Source organism: Camarhynchus parvulus, chromosome Z (genome assembly GCF_901933205.1).
Source record: "Camarhynchus parvulus chromosome Z, STF_HiC, whole genome shotgun sequence".
Taxonomy (NCBI): Eukaryota; Metazoa; Chordata; class Aves; order Passeriformes; family Thraupidae; genus Camarhynchus; species Camarhynchus parvulus.
In genome coordinates, this window is record NC_044601.1 from 46,332,532 (window position 1) to 46,357,183 (window position 24,652).

General features: G+C 37.0%; 1 protein-coding gene across 2 annotated transcripts in view; it reads left to right on the forward strand.

Annotated features, from left to right (window-relative positions):
• Positions 1-24,652, forward strand: part of SV2C (synaptic vesicle glycoprotein 2C) — a 105,690-nt gene that overhangs the window by 35,497 nt on the left and 45,541 nt on the right. For both annotated transcript variants that reach the window (XM_030969164.1, XM_030969165.1), the window contains exons 3-4: positions 10,059-10,239; positions 22,950-23,101. In XM_030969164.1, coding sequence (XP_030825024.1) covers positions 10,059-10,239; positions 22,950-23,101 — 333 coding nt within the window. The remainder of the gene's footprint in view (positions 1-10,058; positions 10,240-22,949; positions 23,102-24,652) is intronic.

Here is a 24,652-nt window from a genome sequence, read left to right on the forward strand (position 1 = left end):
CAGCACCTGCAGGTGTATTGGCATCACACAGAAGATTACTCTGATTCTTTATTCCTAATTTTGAATTGGATTATTTAATCTGTTTCATTGACTGTAAATTGAAAGCAGAAAGAAGATGTGGGATGGAAGATTTTTCCACTCTCATGCAGCTCTGTGCTAGGTGAGGCGGACCAGGCATATTCTCAGGCAAATTTGTGTGTTTCAGGCCCTTATTAATTTTGGTAATCTGTTTCTGAAAAAGTTCAGCCTAATTCAATATCTGTTTCTGAAAGTAAAATGTTTGGTTAGGTTTTAGGGTTTTTTCTTTGTATTTCTTTGGGGTTTTTTCTGCTTTGTTTTTTATTGTAATTTTTCTTCCCCCACCCTTCCAGTTCATTGGAATAATGATGGTAACAGCCACTGTATTCATGGAACAAAATAAAAAGAAGATATTTTCTCCTATTTATGAGGAAAGAAGTTTACTTCTGTGCTGGGATATACTTACAGAAAACAGACTTAATGGCTGATTGAAGAGATAACCAATGGTCATCTTAAATATTGAACAGAAACAACTGAAATTGTAGTTTTGTTAATTAGTTCTTAGTATCACGAGTTTTGATTTACTGCTTTGGATGAATCTGTTATTAATGTAGGTTTTTATGGTTTGGAATTTTTGTTTTAATTCAACACCAATTAAAAGTTAGTGGTATTCATGGGATGTGCTCTGTTTAGAGTCAGAAGCAGGACTAGTTGAATTAGAAATTAATATTCAGGCAATAAAACATGTGGCCAAAATGAACAGTTTTGATATGAAATGAGATGATTAATGTAGATGACTGCACGGACAATTTAAAGCTTTAGTGAAATATATCTTTTGGCTTTGAAATTTAATTAATCCTAGCTCATTGCACAGTGCTATGCACTGTTCAAGCATATGCAGCATTTATAATCATTCTGATTCTCAGGACAGCCATGGAAACACATTTCAAATTGCAAAGTCACAGCAATTTCTACCATGACAGGGTCAATTCAGAGATGGACAAAAGTGCAATGAATTTAGCATCTAAATCTGAGAGCAGAAAAATCCAGAGGAACCTCCACAGTTGCAGGGGAATAAAACAGGAATTAGGGGGGCTAGTACAGCTTAACTAGGTGTGTTTTATCCAAAGCTTGTCTGTTAGGATTTTCTTGCTAGTGCCAGAGGGAGTTGTTGGTTCAAAGGAAAAGATAATGTGAAAATAGTATATTCAATGATAGCACCTACGGAATCTGTCAACAGCTCCATGTCATCACCTGGGATTACCCAAGCTTATGTTAATGTCTATGCTCTATATATTGCATATTGGTAGCTACCATCTTGTAAAATATTGTTTATATGGGAAGAAAAATACCATGTACTGGTTGCTTTTTACAGTTCCACATTGTTAAATTTGAGTGCAGATTGACTATTTGTGTTGGAAGTAGCAAGGAAATAGTGCTCTAATCTTTTTTTGTATAATACACTGTTGATTTATCTATCCAAGTAATATCTGTATGAAATAGCAGTGTGCTGCTGTTGGCTGAAATAGTGACTGTGGGTATCCAGTTTATAAATTATTCCAATGAAGAAATGTTATAACTCTGATCAAATATTTATTCTGATAAATCTGTTATGGAATAAATAAAAATTATGCTAGCATCTGGTGGGAGATAGTACTTTTTTTAAAGACTTATGTTCTTGGCATGATAGCATTTTTAAAGTAGAAATGATGATGACAATGTACTGCTGCCTTATCAGAAAATGCAGCTGTGCAGAATATTCCTCAGCCTAGCAAGTAATCTATTACCTGTCACAATCTCTGCAGCTACTGATCTTTTTCTATTAATTTATTAATTTATCTAATTTGGATATGAGGATAAGCAGAAGAGCTTATTCCTTTTGTCATTACAGTGTTTCAATTAAAATAATATCTGAGCACACAAGAATATGTGTTACTAATGAAATAATAATCCAAAACTGAGTATTATTTCATTATTAAAACAAAAAGTATAAGCACACCTGCTGGTGTAAATTTTAAACATATTGTAAGGTGAATGTTACTATAAGGAAAGTGACTAGCATGCAGAAACATAAAGCAACAAAATATTATGTGTTTTTCAAAATGAACTGATATTTTAAAGGTCTATACTTATATCACCTTGGTCTGCACTAAATATTTAAAATAAAACTAGTTTCATTAGCCCAAGGAGGGCAAATATGGAAGCAAAATGCTTCATGATGGAATTTAATTGAGCCTTATGCCACAAGCACTGCAAGTTGTAAATCTCACAACTGAGGTACAGGAAACTAATCAAAATTAAGCACATTAGGCATATAAATATAATATGAGGGTGCCAGAGGAAAAAACCAAATCATATTAATAACTGAATGAAATTTGTGTGAGTGATTGTTCTGGTCTCATTCATTTTTGATGGACAATATTTCTTTATAGGACTAGAAGAGTTTTGATCAAACATTTTCAGCAATGAGTTTTCATATTTGTGATTTCCCTCAGGATGGATCTATTGGAGTAGTTTTCTGAGACATGCAAGTTGTGTTCCTTGGGAAAAAAAGAAATGGTGTTGTTTTGGTTTGGTTTTGGGGAGACTTGTTGTTGTATGATTTTTAATTTTTTTTCTGTTGGGTTGTTGTCTTTCTTTTTGTGTTATTTTGTTTTCTTTATTTAATGGAGAGGATAGAACAATTCTTACTTCCTCTTTCCATCCAAGAAAAAAAAATTCCTTGCTCATCTTTGACCTTTTGACCTTTGGAAGAGCAAGCTGATCTGTTTGGGTAGCCATGCTATCAGGTGATTTTTACTTAAGTCTCAGTCTTAAATTGCGACAAATAAATGGTAAGTATTTGTCAGTCTAAAGTTTTGGTGACATAAAATTATGTATAGTCAAATTTTGTCTTGCATTACATTCTTTCTGCTCTCTAAATATGTCAGAAGTCCTATCCACTTAGTTTCAGTTGCTTTTGGCTTCTACACTTGTTTCAATTTTCGGGTTAAGTTGTCTGGAAACTTTGGACTTTGTTCTTTTGAAAAGGAAAAACTATGGGAGAAACCACCAGTTTTGTCTTCTTTTTAATTTTTATTTAATGTTTTGTACTTTTTTGGCTGTATATTTTGTTTTGTATTTGTGAAGCTTCTCTTTAGAACTGGGCTACCTCACAACGATTTTCTTTTACTAAATCACTCATCAAATTATATAATAGTCAGTCATAATATTACGAACCTGTATTTTTTGTTTGTGCTACTGATAATGTTTTTTCTCATTATCTTTAAGATCATAAACAGATTTGCATGAAGAAGTGTTGAGCTACTTGCTCTTTTCTTTTCCCGTCTTTGCTGGCCAGCTGAGTATATTACTTTTCCTTGGTTTTGCTTTAATTTCCATTTTCTTGATGTTCATGGTTGAGATCCTGTATTGAAGCTCATGAGTATTGTTTGAGAACAGGATCATTTTGTGTGAACACTGGGCAGAATTAATTTGATTTTTATTTATATGGAATTTCTGGGTTGGTATTTGACTGAATGTCATCAGATGTTTGTAGGCATATTTGAAAGTGGTGCTTGGGTTTGGTGGGTGGTTGGTTTTTTGGTCTTTTTTTTTGTTGTTTTTTTCTTTTTTCTTTGTTTGTTTGGGATTTTTTCCTACTAATGGAGCAGACAGGCTATTTCTTGTATAGTTTTAAATTGATTGCAGTGAGCTATCGGTTGTATGAGATGTATTTTTTGCAGCTTGTACATCAGAGGATTTCCCTGAGTTGTTTTCTTATGCAAATGCTAAAGAAACAGAATTTTACAAAAAAAAATTTTAAAAATTGTTTTGGCTTGAAACAATATTTTTAGGTTTTTTGCCTTGATGAAAGCACTAATGTTTCTGTATTGCTCAACAAGTCTAAGAAGAGATGAGGCTGTATTTTCATTTTCCAGTAGTGTCACTGGAATTTAGTCTTTTCCTTTTTCTTGAATTTATATCTTTCATTAGTTATTATGGAGATAAAGTTGTCCTTTTTTACTGACTGTGCAGCATATCCAGAATGTTTTGTGAACTAAGCAGCTAAAAGATATGCAAAAGCAAAATGGTCTATCATGCAAAGGCTTGTCACTTTGGAATTATTACTATTAGAGAACTAAGCACAGAGGCTATTCAGCTGAAAGTTTTCTTCTTGAAGGCCCAAGAATGACTGCAGCATGATAGGTGCTGTAAAAACTTCTATATTGAGAATGAGGAGCTTCAACATTCATTTTAAAATAGCTTTATATCTTTCATGCATTTAAACAGATAAACCCTATTACCCTGATTTCTAAAAATAATTCCAATAATACAAGTGAACCTTCACTGTCTGTAAATGTATTTTAAGCCAAAGAGCAAAGAACTTTAAAAAAAGTGTGTAATTAAGCATCTGTGCTAAAGAGTGTGAAATTTCATATCAGAGCCTGTCTGCAGTTGTCTTGACAGGGAAGGCAGGAGGAGTGGATTAGTCTGAGAAGTTGTAATAGAAAAAGAGCCTGACATGCTGTGGCATTTTGCGGATTTACATACATTTCATATTATTAAGTAAGAGAAGTCATTTAACATTGAAATTAAGACACTAAATGTTTACTATGAGAAACAGCTAGAGTTTAGATGAAGGAAATCCAAGGCTTGAGAAGTCTTGAATTTGCAAAGACTCATGCAAAAGTTTAGTTTTAGTTAATATGGTGTCTGTTCTTCTCCATGCTTGCTGGAAAACAGTACCTATCAGCTTTTTCAGATGTCTGAACAATTTGTGGTTTAGTTTAACCCCTTAGATCCACACATTAAAATTTTACCATTCTGTGTATATAGAGCTTGCTGTTTCACCACTGCAAGAAATATTTAGAGAAACAAAGAACTAGTTATTACAGGTAAGTATTAGTTTGTGGCAGTTCTTTATGTAGGGATATTGCAGCCATGGTACATCTGAGGGGATGAATGGCCTAATATTAAAAATAAAAAGTGAAGATCAAACATACTAAGTGCATAGGTTTTAGACATCTAAATACATGGGCTGTAGAAAATTTGAGTTCTTTTGTCAATTTTGGAGTTAATTACAGCTTTGTTATATTTTTGTCTTAATGGATAAGTGTTTGCCTTAATTACCTCCCATTGCAAACCCTTAATTACAGGTTATGTTTGACAGTTGCAGCATAGGTTGCTCCAATTTTCCAATTCTTTTCCGATCAAAGAAACTATTAACAGATTATAATTAAATACAGGTCTGAAAGATTATAGTCTTTAAATTCCAAATATACTGTACTATCAGGATTAAAACAAATATAAATCTGGATATTCTTATTCTTATATTCATCATGCTACTTATAGGCATTGCAATACTTCACTATGAATTATTATATTCTAAACAATAGTATATGGGAAGATCCTAGTACAAGTAAGTAAAACACTGATTACATTACAATTCTAACAAAACTTGTTTTGCTTGTTATGGAACCACTATTGCTTGTTATAATTGCTCTTTCGAAAATAGAAATGGTATTTTAATCTTATTTTTAAAGTCTTTTTATAACATGTATACTTTTTCTGGCTGTATGAAATGCTTTCCTCATTCAGACAAATTACCATAACAACATAACAGGAAACAAAACTTCGTGCTCATTTTATAACTGATTTGTAATAGCTATGTTAATGCAAAAAGCTAATCAGGGAGTCCCATAGCCTCTGAGTCTCTCTATTGCAGTGAAATCTGACTTTGCTTTCATGCTGTTTTTTCCTGACTAAATACACTTACAAACTGATTTCTCAGAAGGTTTTGTCTATCTTTTAGATACCAGGCTATGAATTACAACTGATACCAGCAAGTAATGAAGTAATGGCAGCACAAGGAGTAAAATACTGCTTAACTGAACTTAAGTGACTAGTTATGCATTTATTGTTATGTCATTGTTTAAATTGTCCCATAACTAGCATTTGGATACCAAGGGAGTTCTTGGTCAGCTGTTTTGTAAGGCTAAACTCTTTCTAGCAATCTGAAAGATGCTGTGTATACATCCCTTTAAAAAATACCTAGCCATCTGGTAGCCAAAGTGTGTGCATAGTGTAAAGCAATCCCACACTAAGGTTCCCTTGTCTGAAGAGGATGTAAGTGTGTATTATGTACATTTGTGCAGTGGGTGAAAATCATTGAAGTATGTAAGAATTCTGCAATGGAAAGAAAATACAGGTTTGTTAAAACTTGTCAAAAGAACAATAAAAGAGATTATTTATTTTAGCATGTTTCTTTTCAGCTACCATCTGCCTCTTCTCAGTGCTTTTCCAAAACTTGACAGTTTTAGACAGTTTTGTTGCCTTGTGGGGAAAATCCAAGACATATGATACAGATATCTTTTGAAGTATTTATATTTTAAAATATTTTAAAATATGTTCTAAGATCAGACTAGATATCAAACCAGTGTGTTCCTTCCACTGTATTAGCTGATTTCTTTAGAGGAAAGTGTACAAAAAGAAAGAGAAAAGCAGCCAGTCTTGTGGTTGGTAGTAGTTCAAAAAAGGAGTACCACCTCTCAGCATTACATGCTAGGTTGACATCTATATACATATATAGATTGACCAACAACATGGTATTTCATTTTTACATATATGAATTTATGCAAAATGAAATGTGTGAATTATGAAAGGTGCAAAAAAATTAGCTACAAAGGTTATAAAAGAAATGCTCATGATAATCTGATGACAATAAAATTATCATCTTATCTCATTGGCTACTTACATTTGTTGGGTGGTTGTTCAGCTATTTTACATGGTTAGAGTTCTCCTGTGCCATTTTTCACTTTTGTGACTTATTGTGTATATTGCTGCAGGGTAAAATGATCTTAAGGAAAAATCTGGAAGTTGAGACAAAGGGCACTTCCTTTATATGATGCAGGAGGGGTTTAAACTAAGGTTTGCTAAAGTAAACTAAAGTTTACTGAGCTAAAGAAGGGAGAAGAACTTCAATCTACCCCAATCCTAGTATTTTGGTGCCAGTGCCAACAAGACACGCCCAAAATTTGGAGAATTTTCAGAATCCAGCAGGTTTAGACAAGGAAGTTCTTCATTATGGGACAGATTGTACAGAGAAGCTGAGAATGCACTGTCCCTGGAAGTTTGCAAGGCCAAGGTGAATGGAGGTCTGAAAAATCTGGTCTAATGAGGAGTGCCCATGGCAGGGGGGTTGGAAATAGATGGGCTTTAAGGTCCCTTACTACCCAAACCATTCTGTAAATGTTTTACAATAAAGAGAAACAGAAAATACAGAATAGAAGACAGAAAATGTACCAAAACATGTATTGTTGGTAGCTGCAGTAGGTTCAGGATGGAAGAATTACAGATCTTTGGTCAAGGAGAGGATGTGTGCAAAGACTACAAGGCAATTAGGAAAAAATTGGAAGTTAATATAATGGGACAGAAAAAGATAATGCTGCAGCTCAGAGAGCAGCTTATTTATAGCAGTTTATTGACAGGATGCGAATATTATTTTTAGCAGCATCTTTCAAATGTTCTTTAGGAGAATTACATCAGTATAAGAGTCCAAAACACAGTACAATGACCAAAGGATTTTTCATCTAAAAGAAAGGTATTTTTTTAAATTCAAGACTTGGAAACATTTTTCTTTCATTGTTCAAAATGTTTTGATATATTTGTGCATCACAAGGAATGTAAATTGGTAAAATTATGATTATTTGCATAGAAATATTTCAAAGTTATCTCTATAAAGAAATAAAAGGCTATGTAATTGGTCTTCTCTATTTCTTATATTAGAATGTTGATTGGGAAAACCCAGTAATACTTACACGGAAAAGAATGTAATGAATTTCACTGTAAGAATAGAAATGAACTTTTTTCCTTTTTGAAACCTGTCTGCTGGCAATGTAGCTATTTGATGATCTTTGCTACATTCTTTCCACTCCTACTGTCAAGCAAGCAGCAGATCTGTTGGATGGAGTCTCCAAACTGCTTATGGAAAGCGATCCACCTGCAGCGTGGTAAAATAACCCACAGGAGAGATCTTAAAGTAGTTGAATGAATATGCCAAATTACCCACCAATCTTTGTCTCTTTAGGACCAGGAAATATATTGGCCATGTGCATTTACAGGAAAATCTCAACTAGTGGAATAAAATTTCTGATCAGAATGAAAAAGCTATCCAATAAATATCTGCTCCTAAACACCTCTGTACTGAAAAAGAATACTGTAATATCTGTGTCCTTCCTAAGCTAAAGAAGGTAAAGAAAGATGTCTTAGTAATTCTTCAAATTCTGGATTTACTTATATTATCATCAGTATTTTTTGATGTAATTCTAAGAACCCAGCAACATTTAGAAAATATTCATTGACAAAAGCTGTTTTTAGAGGACACTTAACTGTTGTTCTTAAGGAGCTTGTTGCTTTAGCAATTCTCCTGTGAAGAGCAGCATGGGATCTGTTATCCTGAGATTACATACAGCTCTGAGAAATCTGATTTAAAGGAAGATGCCCCTACTCATGGCAGGGGATTGAAATTTAAAGTGGTCTTTAAGGTCCCTTCCAACCCAAACCACTTTTTATAATTCTGATTCTATAATCTTGTTGATATACAATATAACACACAATCTGTATCCTATTTTAAAAATACCCTATTTTAAATTATGTCTTATAAGGAAACAACAGTGGAAACTACTTGCACAGAACATGAGAGGGAGCAGAGACACTTCAGGGTGTATAAGACCCTGCAGATGTCAGCACTTCAGATGTTATCATCTGTAATTCCAAGAACAGAAATACTGATGAGTAAACTCTAGACTGATACACATTTAACCAAGCCCAGGAATTTAAATGGGTTTTCTTCAGCTTCCTTTACCATCCAACTACCTTCTGCAGGGCAAAGGTAGTTTTGGAGGCCAGAATTTCACAGCAATTAGAGTCCATTAGAGATTCTTGAGACTAATCAAAAGGAGACACATAACAAGGACTTCTAGTATTTTAATTACTTCTAGCACCTTAGTGAGTAATTCCTGCTCTGTAGAAGATGGTAGCAATATGCAGGATATATAAAACCTAACCTGGGAAGTTCAACAAGAAACTAGATGGAAAAAGAATTCCATGTATTAAACAAAATACAAAGTTAATGATTCTGTCCAAAACTTGGGAATTACTTTTTCCCTCTGACAGTCTGCTCAATATGTTGTACATGTTTGTCAAATGTTCCACAGGGTGTTTGGAAAGGAAATTATGTACAATGTGTTAAGATGTGAACAATCAAAATGTTAAAATATTTCAACTTATCTTTCTGTGAGAAAGTACATGTGGAAGCACAATTTATCCTAAAAAAAATCACCCCAATATTATTTTTTGCTATGCCATTTTAAGAAATGTAACTGTATCTGTTACATTTATTATAATTCTTGAGAAGGGGGAACACGACAAAAAAACCCCCAAAACAAGAAGTCAAGAACATTACAGTGCTTTTGCTTTGAAAGGACATTGACTTTTAAAATAAAGAAATACACTGATGTAGGAGGGAGAAAAAACCAATCAAGATGGACGTCTTTGATTCTATAGATCTCAGGTGAAAAGTGTTTGTTTTACAACCAGCTTTTTTAGCACATATTACTCCCAGTGATCCTGGTGTTTAATGTCCTGCAGGACTGTTCATACTCTAGAGATGTTCAGACAAATTGTATCTGTAGGGGAAGTAATAATTTTTTGCAATATTTAACATGAATTCATTTTAATTCTGATGAAATAGTGGCATTTTCTCCTCCTGTTCAGACTTATTTGCCTGCATGTTTATTGTTTTAGCTAGACACACCTTGTTTAGTATTTATATTAAGCTTTAGTTTTATATTTATATTAAGTGTGTCTGGTAACAGATGAAAAAGACAGTAGGAAATCTGTTCTCTCTCTAGAAACATTTACAAAACTCCATATAATTTCTATTCAGTGAGAAAGGATAAAATGATCGGTATACTAATGTTTTTGTAAACAGAGAAGGTTTGGTGTGGTCAGTTGTGTAGCTGACAAAATATCTGTTTTTGTATTTTTGTGTATTACAGGGAGTATCGTGTACCTTGGGATGATGGTGGGGGCATTCTTCTGGGGAGGCTTGGCAGACAAGGTGGGAAGGAGACAATCGCTCCTGATATGTATGTCTGTCAATGGATTCTTTGCCTTCCTTTCATCCTTTGTCCAGGGCTATGGCTTCTTCCTCTTCTGTCGCTTGTTTTCTGGATTTGGGTAAGCTCCTCTGGTTTTGTTAATTTTCACAATTCTGTGTGTTAGTAAAACTTTTCTGTTTGCATGAGCACATTATTTAGTGTAGAAACACAGTCTGTGTCAGTGGTGAGAGAACTAAGCAAGGTAGCTACGACACTCCTAAATAGCAATCTGAAGGGGAAGAATACATTTGGGGCAAAGACACAGACTGTGAGATTGAGTTTGTTCTTATATTGCAAAGGATTTGTTTTGTGAAGTTGATCAACTTGCTTAACTCTTTCAAGCCTCAGCTTCTTTATGTACAGTATCTTGCTCAGTCAGCAAAGTAACACTCTCCTTACAGGTGTACGCTAAGATTTTGGTAATAAAAGTTTCTAATGTCTTTATGTGCACAATATTGTGCACGTGGCATCATGATAAATTTACAGTGGGATCCTAAACTGTGTCAAATGTTCTCTCTGAAATATTGGAGTTTATGAACCTGTGTTTTCTTTACTTTTCATTTTAATAACTTCTCAGTGATTAAATTTATAAATTTAAACTTTTATGAGCAGAGAAGGACTTAGATAACTTAATTACTATGAGAAAACCTCTACTGCACTCTTGGATAAACAAGAGCTCTGTTCTGCAAACTGCGTGGTTTAGCACTTCTGGTCGTTGCTCGATTCAGATTAAGACTCCTAATTACAGTTCCAGTTCAGACCACTATCAGTCTTTGGTATGCTGAATAGACAGGATCAGATGAGAGCACAGCAGCTGTAAAGCCACACACATGAACTCCATTTCTTTAATGGTTTGTTGCCTTTATGTTATGTAGCTATGGTTCAGCAATGCAGTTGTATGATATTTGTGCTTTGAGAAATCTTTTGAACTGGTCTGAAGTAGGCTAGGGCTCAGCATGAATACCAAAAAGAAATTACCATAGCATTCAGTAGTTTTAAACTGATTTAGGAAGAGGAATGGAAGGACAAGAGGAGAAAGAAAAATGTGACGAGTCATCTAGCTAGAAGAATCTCTTAGTCTGTCACCAGTCTGTCAGATATGGCTTTATAAGACAAGAAGGAAAAATGGCAATATTCTACTTCCTGAAAACCCCAAATCCCATAGAAAAACAAAATTAAAAAAATCTCTTATCACAAATTACGATCAGTTCCAGGAACTATGTTTTTTCATTCCATGCACAAACACTACAGATCATGTAGCATGACACCTTCACTCTTCAGTGATCCTGCAAAGTTGAGAAGCTTGCTGTATTACTGCTCAGCCTGGTCAATTTCCTGGGGCAGGTCTGGACCATTATGCTACAAAGGTTTAGGTTTTTTTGCAGAGCCAGGATGGCTTTAACTGAAATTGTCCCTTTTGGGATATACTGCAAAATACATATTTATTATGCTTCATGAGAAACTTGCCTACACCATTTCCTCCTCACCTGTCTAGGAGCTTTTACAGTAAGCGTCAGTGCCTGTAGCTTTCCTTGTGATACATCTATGTCCTTGATTGGGAACCACATTCTCTCGTGTACCCAGCTTATGATTAAAGGTCCTTTAAGGAGCAGGCCCCTCATATCTTTATCCTAGACTTTCACCTCTCTGTTAAAACTCCTCCTACCTCATCTTTGAGAGCTACATGAATAGATCATAGATATTTTGTCACCATGCACTATATTTTAAATGGAGTCTCCAAAACAAAACAAACCCCCAATTAATCAAACAAAAACAACAAAAAAAGACAGCATGAACTGCAGAGTTGTTCCTCATAGCAGTTACTGCAGAGAGAGGTTCATGGCTGGCTCATATTTGCTGTTTTCTTCAAAGATTGGATTTTTCCCATGAATAATCCCTTTCAGATTATATCAGGGTTAGAAGTGTGAGAGCCATGAGGTTTCTAGAAATCTGTTTGTCAGACCTTCAAAGTGAGGAAAATCCCATCTTGATAGGTGTTTCCCCTCTTCCCCTCTTCAATGGGCACCTCACAAAACTGCCACAATTTCTCAGATATGGAGGATAGTGGCTTAGAAGCTCTGTCTTTCAATTCCATCAGGACCCATCAATGTATCTTATCAGGTCCCATCAGCCTGTGCATCTTCAGGCTACTTAGATGTTCTCGAACCTGATCTTCTCCTGCAGTGGAATGTTGTCATTCTTCCAGTTCCTCTGCTTTGCCTCCCGCAGCTGATGTGAATGGAGCTCTTTGTGATGAAGACTGAGGGGGAGGTTGTTAAGTGCCTCCACATCCAGATAACCAGGTCTCTGGTTTCCTTTGGGAAAAGGCACACATTTTCCCTAGGCTTCTTGATGACATTCCACTGTACCTCTGGTTTTGAGGGAGGATACTTTGTTCCAGTAATTTTGTGTGATTCAAATAGCCCAGCTATGGAATTGGAATGATTTTAAGGAATGAACTGAATGATATGTTTTAAAGGCAAAATAGTGTTGTTACTCTGACTGGAGAGGAGTGGGAGTTTTCTGAAGGGGCAGACAGTTATCGGGATAATTTCTGTTAATTAAAGATCACTGAATTTGAATCCAGAAGCCTGATAAAGGTCTAGGAGGGCTTTAGACATGGTTTCCTACAAAGTGAAAAGATCTAGAAGAGAAACTGTGTGTGGTATTCATCATTAGCCATTGGGGAAGGTACAAATATTTATCATCAAAAAGCACCTTGTTGTATCTGTCTGAAAATGTCAAAGGAAGGTCTCTCTGATACAGAGCATGACTCACAACATAGCTGCTAACTTCAATGATGCTGGAGCTCTGTTCAACACTACCACTGTGAAATGTTATTCTCAGCTACATAGTTTTGTCCAATTTCTAGAAAACATTAATCTAAGCTATTAGTTTAATATTTTTGATACTTGCAATTTTGATGCAATTTTTTTTAAAGTACAACAACTAAATTTATAATAAAGTGATTAAAACCGTACTACACATTTGTCTTATCCCACTAAATTTCATTTTAGTTGCTTCAGGATATGCAGAGATTATACAGTTTGGGGGAAAAAATCATGCTTATCCAGCCCAAATATTACTTCTAAAAGAAATCAAAGTTTTCATACATTGAAAACTAGCTGAAATAAATATCCTGAGGTGAACTACAATTTAAAATTTTTCAGACAACTTGATATGTTTGCTCCTGGTGGAAAGTTATTCTTTCTTATGAGCAAAATAGAAGATGCTAAATAAATGTGGCCTATTTTAAAAGCACACAGTATTTCCAGACTGCAAAGATTTCTTCAATTTGCCAGAATTGCCAATGTGGCCAAATTTCTTCTCCAAAGCCACAGAAATATTAGGAAATACAGGTTAGATATTGTTAACTGATGTAATTAAAAGCTATTAAGAAGCTTTTCCCCTGCCTGTTATCCCTTGTGAACAAAAGTCTTTCTCAAGATGTATTAACATAATATTCCTTTTCCAGACTGCTTTAGACTATACTTCATTACATCTGAGACTTACCTTCAGACAGCTTTCTTCATCCTTCCTTAGACAATCTCTAAACCTTCCTGCAGTACTCCTATATTATTGGAATCTGTCACAGAGTGCTGGTGTCACTATGGTAGAACAAAACTTGTAAATTCAGATATGTTCTCAAATTCTTCACTTTTTCATGGGGAATCAAAAGTTAGCAAAAATCCAAAACAGTGAATGTAGTTTCTTGTAACTTGCAGTTTTGAGGTGTTCCCTGAGTAAGTCTACACACCCTGACTTTTACCAGCAGTTTTGTATACTATGTCTAGTGGCAAAAAACACTTAGGAGTTGCATATCCACCCCTTAGAGACTATGAGACATGAAGGGTGTGCAAGCAGTCTGTATACAGAACAACTGCAAAAAGAGATGAAGACTATGTGGAACCAGGACAAGATTGTCGACCTACACAAGCAGTTCCTTCAGGAACTTCAGACCTAGACCAACCTTCAGCTTTTATAATTCTATGTCATCACTATTTAGTATCATGTTGTATTTATCTTTTACTTCCTCATATCCACTTGTTCCGCTGCTTTTTCATGAAGAACCTTGTATTCTCTCACTCAAAATATTGTAATCTTCTGCCTCTGATTCCTCTTCAGCATCCAGCTGTGTCCTACCCAGGGCTATCAGTGGTTTTACACTGTGAGCTAATGAATAGCTCTGCAGGTGACTGGCTTCAAAGCTGATAGGCTATGCCAAAAGGGATATACACTTCTCAGTGAAGCCAAGTAAGCAGTTGGCAAGTTCTGAGCTTCACAAATTGCTTTGCTTCAGTCCTTGCAGCTTCAGATGTGGGTAAAGGCTGATGAGAGGTTCTCAGAGAGAAGGGGTCTTCTCTAAACCTTCTCTTCCCTTCTGTAAGAGAAGACTGCATTCTTATGAGGAAAGGAAGATTGAATAAAAGGGAGGAAAAGATCAGACAAGGGTAAATAAAGAGAGATTACGCGACAGAAAAAAAATCAAAAGAAAAATTCTAGAAACATAGAATTATTTAGGTTGGAAAGGATCTTTAAAATCATTGAGGTCAGCCATCAAACTAATACTGCCAAGTCCACCACTAAGCCTTATTCCTAAGCATCTCATCTACACATACTTTAAAACCCTCCAGGGATGGACATTCCACACTTCCCTGAGCAGCCTGTTAGAATATTTTGCAAATCTTTCCATGAAGAATTTTTTCCATGAAGAAATTTTTCCTACTATGCCATTCCTATGGTACAGCTTGAGGCTATTTCCTCTCACTCTATTTTTTGTCGCTTGGAAAAGGAAAGACCAATCTTTCTACACTTCTTTTCAGGTAGATGTAGGGAGTGATAAAGGTTTTTTTTTCCTTATTTTCTCTAGCTGAAAGTCCCCCAGTTCCCTCAGCCACTCCTCTTAGGACTTTGCTCCAGATGTTTTGCCATCTTTGTTGTCCTCTCTGAACATGTTCCAGCATCAAAATGACCTTCCTGTGGTAGGGGCCAAAAATTAAACACAGGATTGGAGGTGTGGCCTCACCAGTGCCCAGTACAGAGGGACAATCCCTGCCCTGCTCCTGCTGGCCACACCATTGCTGATCCAGGCCAGGATGCCATTGGCCTTCTTGGCCACCTGGGCACAGCCTGGCTCATGTCCAACTGCTGTCACCAGCACCCCCAGGTCCTTTCCAGCCACTCTGCCCCAGCCTGTGGAGCTGCCTGGGGTTGCTGTGACCCAAGGGCAGGACCCAGCACTGGGCCTTGTTGAACCTCTCACCACTGGCCTCAGCCATGATCCAGCCTGTCCAGATCCCTCTGCAGAGCCTCCCTGCCCTCCAGCAGAGCAGCACTCCCACCCAGCTTGGTGTCACCTGCAAACTGATTGAGGGTGCACTCGATCCCCTTGTCCAGGTCATCAATGAGGGCATTAAACAGGACTGGCACCATTACTGAGCCCTGGGGAGCAGCACTGGTGACAGCCACCAGGTGGGTGTAACTCCACTCACTGCTGCTCTCTGGGCCCAGCCAGCCTGACAGTCTTTTACCCAGGGAACAGTGCAACTGTCCAAGTCATAGGCTGCCAGTTTCTCCAGGGCAATGCTTTGGGAAATGCATTTAGCAGAGGCTTTAGTAAAGTCCAGTTGGGCAACATCCACATTCTTTCCCTCATCCACAAAGTGGGCAATCCTATAATAGAAGGAGATCAAGTAGGACCTGCTTTTCACAAACCATGCCCATGATAGCTGGGCCTGATCCCCTGGTTCTCCTATAAGTGCCATGTGATGGTGCAGGCTCATCTGCTCCATGACCTTCCTGGAGGCTGCAGTCAGGCCTGTAGTTTCCCAGATCCTCCTTCTGACCCTCCTTGTAGATAGGCATCATATATCCCAATCTCCAGTTAGCCAGGACTGCTGGTAAATGATGGAAAGTGGTTCAGTGAGCACTTCCACCAGCACCCCTAGGACCCCTGTGTGGATCCTATCCAGGCCCAAACATTTGAGCATGTCTAAGTGATGTAGTGGGTCTCTGAACATTTCCCTTTGGATTATGTAGGCTTCGTTCTGCTTCTCCTCTCTGTCTCACAGATCAGGAGGCTGGGCACCCTGGGAACAGCTAGTCTGACTATTAAAAATTGAGACAAAGAAGACCCCAGTCTTTTCTTCATGCTTTGTCACTGTGTTTCCCCCTTCATGTGAAAAAGGCTAGGTACTCTCCTTAGCCTGCCTTTGTTGTTAATATATTTATTGAAACCTTTTTTTGTCTTTTACAGCAGTAGATAGCTTAAGAATCCATTGGGCTTTGGCTCTTCTGATTTTCTCCATGCATGATCTCATGACATCCCCGTACTCTTCCTGAGCAGCCTGCCTACTCTTTCTTAGATCATAAACTCTCTTGTTTTTTCTGGAGTTCAGCTCTCTGTTCAGTCAGACTGGTCTTCTTCCCTGCTGGTCCAACTTTTCAGCATATGGTGGCAGCCTGGTTCTGCACTTCTAGGATTGTATTCCTGAAGAATTTCCAGTGTTCCTGGGCTCATTTGGCGACCACAACTGTGTCCCAAGGGACTTCTAAACAGGCCCAAGTCTGCCCTGCACAAGTTCAAGGTACATGTTCTCCTTGGCAACCTTGCTTACTTCTCTGACAATGAAAAACTCTGTAATTTTGTCATCACAGTGGCCCAGAGAGCCTCCAACCACCATATCCCATCACCCACCAGTCCTTCTCTGCTCACAAACAACAATTCCAGTAGGGTGGACATCCTGACCAGCTGTGTCAGGGCATTATCTTCCAGGAACCTCCTGGACTGGTTCCTCTCCACTTTATTGCTTTTCCAGCAGGCATCTGGTTGGTTGAAATCTCCCACAAGAACAGTGGGGGGATTGTGCCAGTGATTGTGTGAGTTCTCCCAACTGCTTCTAGACTATTTCACCCGCCTTTTCTTCCTGTTTTGGTGGTCTATAGAAGACACTGACCATGGTATTTGTTTTTCAAGTAAAAACTTGAAGACTGAAAAAGAAGAAGAAAATCTACAAAAGAAAGAATTAATTAGCAGTGATTAGCAGTACTAGCATATGTGAAAGCAATTTATCTGACATATCTGACACATTCTTTGCTATTATATGCTTGAATGTAAATTAAACTTGATTTTTTAAATAGTGTTGGGTAAATAGGGGGAATGAATTATTTATTTGTCAATTCATCTTTCATCAGAACTGACTACTGTAGAGTTCAATAAATTATGATGTGAATCATTTTTACAAGGACTCTCTTGCTATTAATAGCACACAGGCCACTTATGCATCTGCAAGAAAACTTCCTTATTATTCATAGTCCAAAGAAACACTTGTATTTAAAAATGGGTACAGTGATCAACAAAGCTTAGTCTTTAGTGTAATTCAGTTTTTTAGGTCTTTATCCAGCAGTTCTCAAGGAAAAGGTCGATCAGCTTGCTCACCATTAAATACTTTGCCAGTCTGATGGCAGTTCTGAAAGGAAAACAACAGTAATATTTTTCAATGAGACTTACAGTACTGGGGTAGAAGCCTGTTAAGAAAACTGTTATGTGCAATTGGATGGAAAGACAAGGAGTGATGGGCTGTTTCTAAATCTCTGAATCTGTGTTTTGAGCTCTATCACTTTTTAACAAATAGCAAATAACAAGGTGACAACTTGCAAATGCCATGTCATATGGACATTATCTGTTTTTAGTCTGGATGTTGTTCAAGTTTGAAAGAGAAGACAAAGTATTTCAGAAGAACACCATCCTACCTTGTATATTTAGTATCCTGTAAGGGCTTTTTGTCCTTATTATCTCTATTCCTTTTATGCTTTTGCATTTCAAGCCCTTTCGGCTAGTGAATCTGCAAATAAACAATAGCTTCTATCTGAAGCCAGAGGTTTCTGAATGCCTCACAGACGTGTTTTCATCCCAGCTGTCACACTGTGCAGTTGCCAAAATCTGTTGTGACAAATCACAGCTCTGAAGGTAGATTAGCAGACATTTATCATCTTTGTTTGTAACAAAGAAAATGCAAATGTATCTTAGCTTATTGTTTGTTTCACTGAATCCCACTCTCCTAAGGTGCACCCGTTAAACCTCCTTTTGGTTTCACCTTTCTCACAATCGCACAGAACAAACCTGAACTGAGAGTGTACATAAATATGCATTCTCTCTTGCTCCACCTATTCTGATGGTGTTTATTAAATAAGATGAAGAATAACTGAAAAAATCATTATTTATTATTCTTTTGATTGACATTTATGGTATTCTTCCACATAGAAACGATACGTGCAGTAGCAAAAGGTTCCTTGTATTGTATTAGTGGTGTTCTTGCACATACTCCTACATATTTACAAAAAAAATCAAGGCTGAAGGCATGCATCCTTTTATTTCACATGAAAAGTCTGATTCTTATTGAGTGAGAGAACTTATTTCATGATTCTGGGCAAAGCTCAATGAAGTTTTGCCTCCTGTTGGTATTAGATTTTGCCTCATTACAGAGTGTGTTATTCAGGAGACAGATATCACTCATGATCATCATCCCAGAAGCTGAGATCTGTGGGTTTTTTAATCCTCTAAAAAAATGTTCAGACTCCACACAATTTATCTGTGAAGGAAGATATGAAAAAAAGTACTTAGTTTTTGTACATACTAACAAGATATATACTTTTTGTGACCCCGAAGGAAGTAGTGCATGGACTTCTCTCTGTTATCTGTGGGTAACATGTTTACATCCACTGCTTTGGTTAGGATAACTGAAGAGATAACAGAAATGAATAAGAGATGAGATATTAAAGCTTCAGCTTGTATTCTTCTTTGCAGCTGTTGCGTGATTTATTGGTGGATTTCTTTAAATATAAACTTTTGATAAGTTCATTCATAAATAGCAGTAGTGGCTGAAAGATCTGAAAAATCACCACATGAGAGTGACGGAAGAAGTTGGAGATACTCTGATCTTCTCTTGCCCCAGTCTTTGAGAGGTAGTTTGTGCTTCTGCTAGCAGTGTTCCGTATACCAGACACCATATTAGTTCTGTGATAGAAAATTACTGTAGTACCAAGCACAAGTTAAAACTTCTGCAATTTGGGAAGAAATTTCTTTGCTCCTTAGAAGAGTTCTCAAGGTCCATTGAGTTTTTAAGACAATTTCTCATTGTTGTTTGGTGCAGTCTCGTCCCGCAGCCATAGGAGCTGACGGGTGCCGGCTAGCCACTCCCAGAGTGACCGGTGGAGACCACGAATCCCACCACTCCCAGGTTCTCGGCGAGAACCACGAGTAGTGGCTCCGTCTGCGACGTGGTGACGCAGGCGAGAGCAGGACTGGAAAGCACTGAGGTGAAGGAAAGAAGGAGTATGGATGCCAAGGCTCTTTATTGACCCAGGCAGGGCCAGTAACGGTGTCAGAGCAATAACCCTTGGGGAGGCACTTATAAATGGGAAGGGTGTGATGGGAGGAGACACGAGGGAACCAGTGAACGAAGTCCAGGGGTGGAGCGAGGGACACAACTGAACCAATAAGAATGGCACAGGGGAGGGAAAAGGCTCAGGAGAAAAATCATATCTTAAGTAAGGGTGATTGACATAGAAAATTCTCGAAATAAAAGGGGATGGTTACAGTGATGGACAAGTCACTGGCAGGAAAGAAAACAAGGGACAAACAACTCAAGAACAAACCACTATGAGGGAGAACATGGGGGGAACCGAGGGTCAAACCAAAATCTTAACTTATAAAAAATAACCAACTTTACAATAAAACCCATATATAACACACAATGCTACAGTTTGGTGTGAGAACAATTGTAGCAGTTCCTACTCTCCCTTCCTGCTGTCACTTGCTCTGCATTTAGGAGCAAGTTTTAGGGAATGGAGACATGGCTACTGCAGCTTTGAAATTGTCCAGCATTAAGAGCAAAAGAACAGCCTTCTGCAGGAGGATGCTTCCTCTCCATCTCCCTCCTTGCTCCTCCAGTTTTGTGGTTGATTAGCCTAAGATTTTCATAATCAATTTTTAGTCCTTGTAGTAGCTTTATGATATAGGAAGAGCTTCATAGGTACCAGCATCCTAAAATATTGTAGCAGTGTCAGTCTGCACTAACATGAGGGCAGAAGGACATGTTTAACCAGCTGAGAAGCAAATTTTCCATTCACAGGTTTAAGGTGCAAAAAAGCACATAACTCACTTTACTACACCATTGCTGTGAAACAAAAACCTACAACTCTCAATAGCAGCAGTTTTCTGTATGATGAAAGTACATCCTGTATTTCTCCTTTGAGCTCTAGACTGGTTATTTTCACTGTTTAATCAATACAAACACAGTATCTGGACTTTAAAGAATTTCTTAGCCTGTTGATGTACTCACTGGAAGTGCCAAATAAACCAATCAGTTGGAACAGAAGAACTGTGAGTTTTCAATGCTGATTATTTTTTTCCTGCTTATTTGCATACCTAAATAAACATTTTTATTTTCTGGCTTCAGAATTCCTTTTACATGTATAAAGTGTCTATTTTTTAGCAAAGTTTCCCTATTGATTTGGACAGGGCTTCTTCTGTAGATTTGGAGAACCTTTAGGATGTAGCATATATGTCAACCCACCTGGATCAGTTTTAATGGCTAAAACAGCTTTTACCTCTCATCCTCCATGATATAGTTGATTCATGCTGACAGGTGGGAGATGCCTTTTTAGCTGCTTTTGGTCAGGTTCTCTACATTTTGTGACATTAAGACAAGGTAGATTTTCTCAACTTGAAACATCCTCCCAATGGATGTCATGAGTAACCTATTAAATTAGATCTCCTTGAAAGTGGACACCTGTAACTCCTTATCAGCACTTTTCATCTTTGTCAGGAAAAAGGAAGATCTTGTTTCTGGTTCTACTAGTAAATTTTTGACCTTAGAAAAGAAACTAATTAGAATCATGAGTACTGTATTTGGAATAATGTGGGAGTGCAATTCAGAGCCATCTCTGCACCCTGGAGGGTTTACATCCTTTTAGCAGTAATCCTTTTATATTTATGAAACACAAAAGCACGGAGAGAGCAGGGTTTCCCCATCACAGTAAAATGAGTTGTGGTTCTGCTCTTGGCCATGCCCCCTCAATTTTCCTCAGCCCAGACTTCCAGGGGAAGCTCCAAGGACATTGTCCCTTTTTGCCTGTGGCAGGGCAGTTTCCTAGTGAAGGCTTTCAGTATTTCCACCCATGAGAAGAAATGGGATACACTTTGTTAGCTTGTATGTAACAGGAATTCCTAGAAGTGTAAACTTTTGTATTACCAGAAGATCCTTTAATAACTAGCAGGTTCAACTATGCAAAAAGTTCATTGTAAAGCTAAATATTGACCAGCAATATTTCAGAGAATACGAGGTTTCTGGATGTCCTAATTGGATCCTCCAGTACCTGAAGGGATCTTGTAAGAAAAATTGAGAGACTTTTTAGAATAGCATGTTGTGATAGAACAATGTGGAATGGATTCAAACTGAAAGAGGGCAGGTTTAGGTTAGATACTAAGAAGAAATTCTTTCCTGTGAAGATGGTGAGGCATTGGAACAGGTTGTTGAGGAATATCATGCCATCCATGGCAATGTTCAAGGCCAGATTGGATGGAGCTGTGAGAAATCTGGTCTAGTGAAGGTGTCCCTGCCCAAATGAAGGGGTTGGAATCAGCTAATCTTTCACATTCTTTCCAACCTAAAGAAGACCAACCTTTGTGAAGACCTGTACAAAGGGAAAGAGAAAACAGCAATCCCCTATATAAGCTCAACCCAATACTTCATAACTGTACATGAAGATATATTAAAATAAACTGTATGGCTATAGCACTGAACTTTCTTAGTGGTGAAATACCATTTCTGTATTCATGTTTCCCTTGTTAATATCTGTTTAAAACTGTTTTGAGGTTTGCTGTTTGCTTCCAGTTTGGCAGCTGCCAGATGATACATAAATATGGATTTATCTTTAAAATTCACTTACGAATTCTAACCATGCCATATGTTTTATGTAATTTGAAGGTATTTTCTTCACTGGAAAAATTAAAATCCACAACCACATGTGATGTAGAACATTAGACAGCTTGCATATGTAGTGAGCAGGTAAAGATAGTAAAAGATGACTTGGAAACTAGTACCAAAAATGATATATATTTTGAGTTACTTTAATTTTTGTAAAACCAAGTTGAATCTTCTCTTTTTTTTTTTTTGTACAAGTGACCTTCAGACAGTGTTTATTTTACCATAAGAAAAAAATGAATATTATATTAATGCAAATGCTTTTCATAAAAAATTAAGTAAAAAGCCAACATAGACTTAGCTATTCATGTAGTCCAACCGAGTAGAATATGTTTTCAATTGTGTGTAAAAAAAATCCTATTGACATTTTGTTTTTTTCTTGATTACCTAAATCATGGGAGGTAAGACTTAGAGAAATAACCATTACACTTTGGGAAAATGATTAATATTTTTCCATTAGAAGCAATGTATTTTGACACTTGTCAGTAAACTGCCATGATTTTGTAACGGTGAAAGTCAAGACTTCACACTGGTTTCTGTTCCAGTGACTGACAATTGCTTTGAAACACTGAATGTAATAAATAGTACATAGAATTTTCAAGGAAATATTTGACAAAAAATTGCATCCAAACTGATGAAAGTTTTCTCTAGAGTTCTCCAATATTTGGTGCAATTAGAGAAAAAACACTTGCCAGAGAAGGTGCTTGTATTTGAGGGTTTTGATGACTGCTGCTACGGGCTCGTTCAAACTTTATCTAGCTGTTACTGTCTTGCTTAATCCATGATCTGTATCTCCTTTTAGAATCGGTGGAGCCATGCCAACAGTCTTCTCCTATTTTTCGGAAGTGCTCGCTCGGGAGAAACGAGGTGAACACCTGAGCTGGCTCTGCATGTTTTGGATGATTGGTGGCATCTACGCTTCCGCGATGGCTTGGGCAATAATTCCTCATTATGGTAAGAAAAGCCATAGAAGAAAGAAAAATCTCCTTGTGATTTGGAGGTATTCTCGTATGAAAGTAAAGATCTTGAAGCTTGATAGCTTAAAGAAGAGTCTTCATGTCTGTTTTTGAACTAGTGACCTAACTGATAAAAATAAATGGATTCCTTTTGGAGGGTATAGTGGGAATAGATTGTATGCCAAATAATAAATAATTTATTACAAGATGCCAAGCTTCACCAATATCCATATTCAGTCAGATTTTTTAAATTACTGAAAACCTGTACACATGAAAATTTAATTGGTGTTATTGTTAAATCTGGAGAAAATAGATGATGTGGAGATTTCCATCAGAGAAATTTTAAATTGCAGGAATGTCTAAGTAGTGATCTTTTTGATACAGTGATAGATTGTGAATTGAACATTCTTGAGAAGAAGAATAAGAACTGTCTTAATGTTTGCAGTGCTGAAATCTGAAATTAGTCTGAAAATAAAGCTGTACTGAATGTTTCTTAGTAGGTATTTTTAGTGGTGTAAAAACAGATAAATGAAAAACAGTACATTTAAATGCTGTAGGGATGTATGAGGGCAATGGCTGAAGTTATACTCATGTGAAATACAAGCTACTTTGTCAAAGAGCTCTTTAATTTCTCTGACATAGTTAAACATAGCATGGGGTATAGATTCAATTCATTGTCTCTTGTGCTAGTGTTTTACAAGAGTTAAGTGCTCACAGGTCTCCAGGGTTGTTCAGACTGCTCAGGCGTTCTTAAAAATCAGCTTCTTAAGCAGTTCTCTCTGGCAGGCCTCATGTGAAGTAAAGCAGCACTGTGAGCTGGCAAAGCAGCTTCCTTTAGCCGAGCCGAGTTTATCAAAGTATTGTTGTGAAGGTTTGCTTGAAGTGATGGGAATATTTAGCAACTGATAATGTCCAGAAATAAATCATAATAGTGCAAACTAATCAAATACCTAGACTGTTGCATTAAAATTATTTTAGGGTTCAGTACACCAAACCTGAATCGCTATCTTCAGCCTTGCCTTTTGACTTTGAACTGCTGGAAGCAAAGAGAGGTATTTGTGCTGACAAGGCACAATATGGATTTTTTTTTCCAAAGTAGTAAATTGCTCTGGATGCCAAGTACTTTTTTGCTTTCCTATGGACTTTTATTTTCTTTATCTTTCAGTGGAAAATGCAAACATTATGACAGACTAATTTACATAGGTTGTCTAATTTAATGTAGATTTTATAAATAACTTTATATCCTTTACTGACGTACTTTTAAAACATCACATGGCAGTATATTTTAGTACAGTACACTTACACCAAAGCAGTGTCACTACACGGAAAACATTTCTATTTCTTTAGTAGAGGAAGAATATCAGCAACAAAAAGGAATGCTGCACTGAGTTTTTTGTTGTTGTTCTTGTTTTTATTGTTGATTTTTCCACCTACAAAAATATTTGTTAAATAATATAAGACATGAAAAAGTAAAAAAGAATTGCAAAACATAGTATGCTTTAGTGCTAGACATACAAATCACTACTTGCAGTTTATTAAGGTAAGTTAC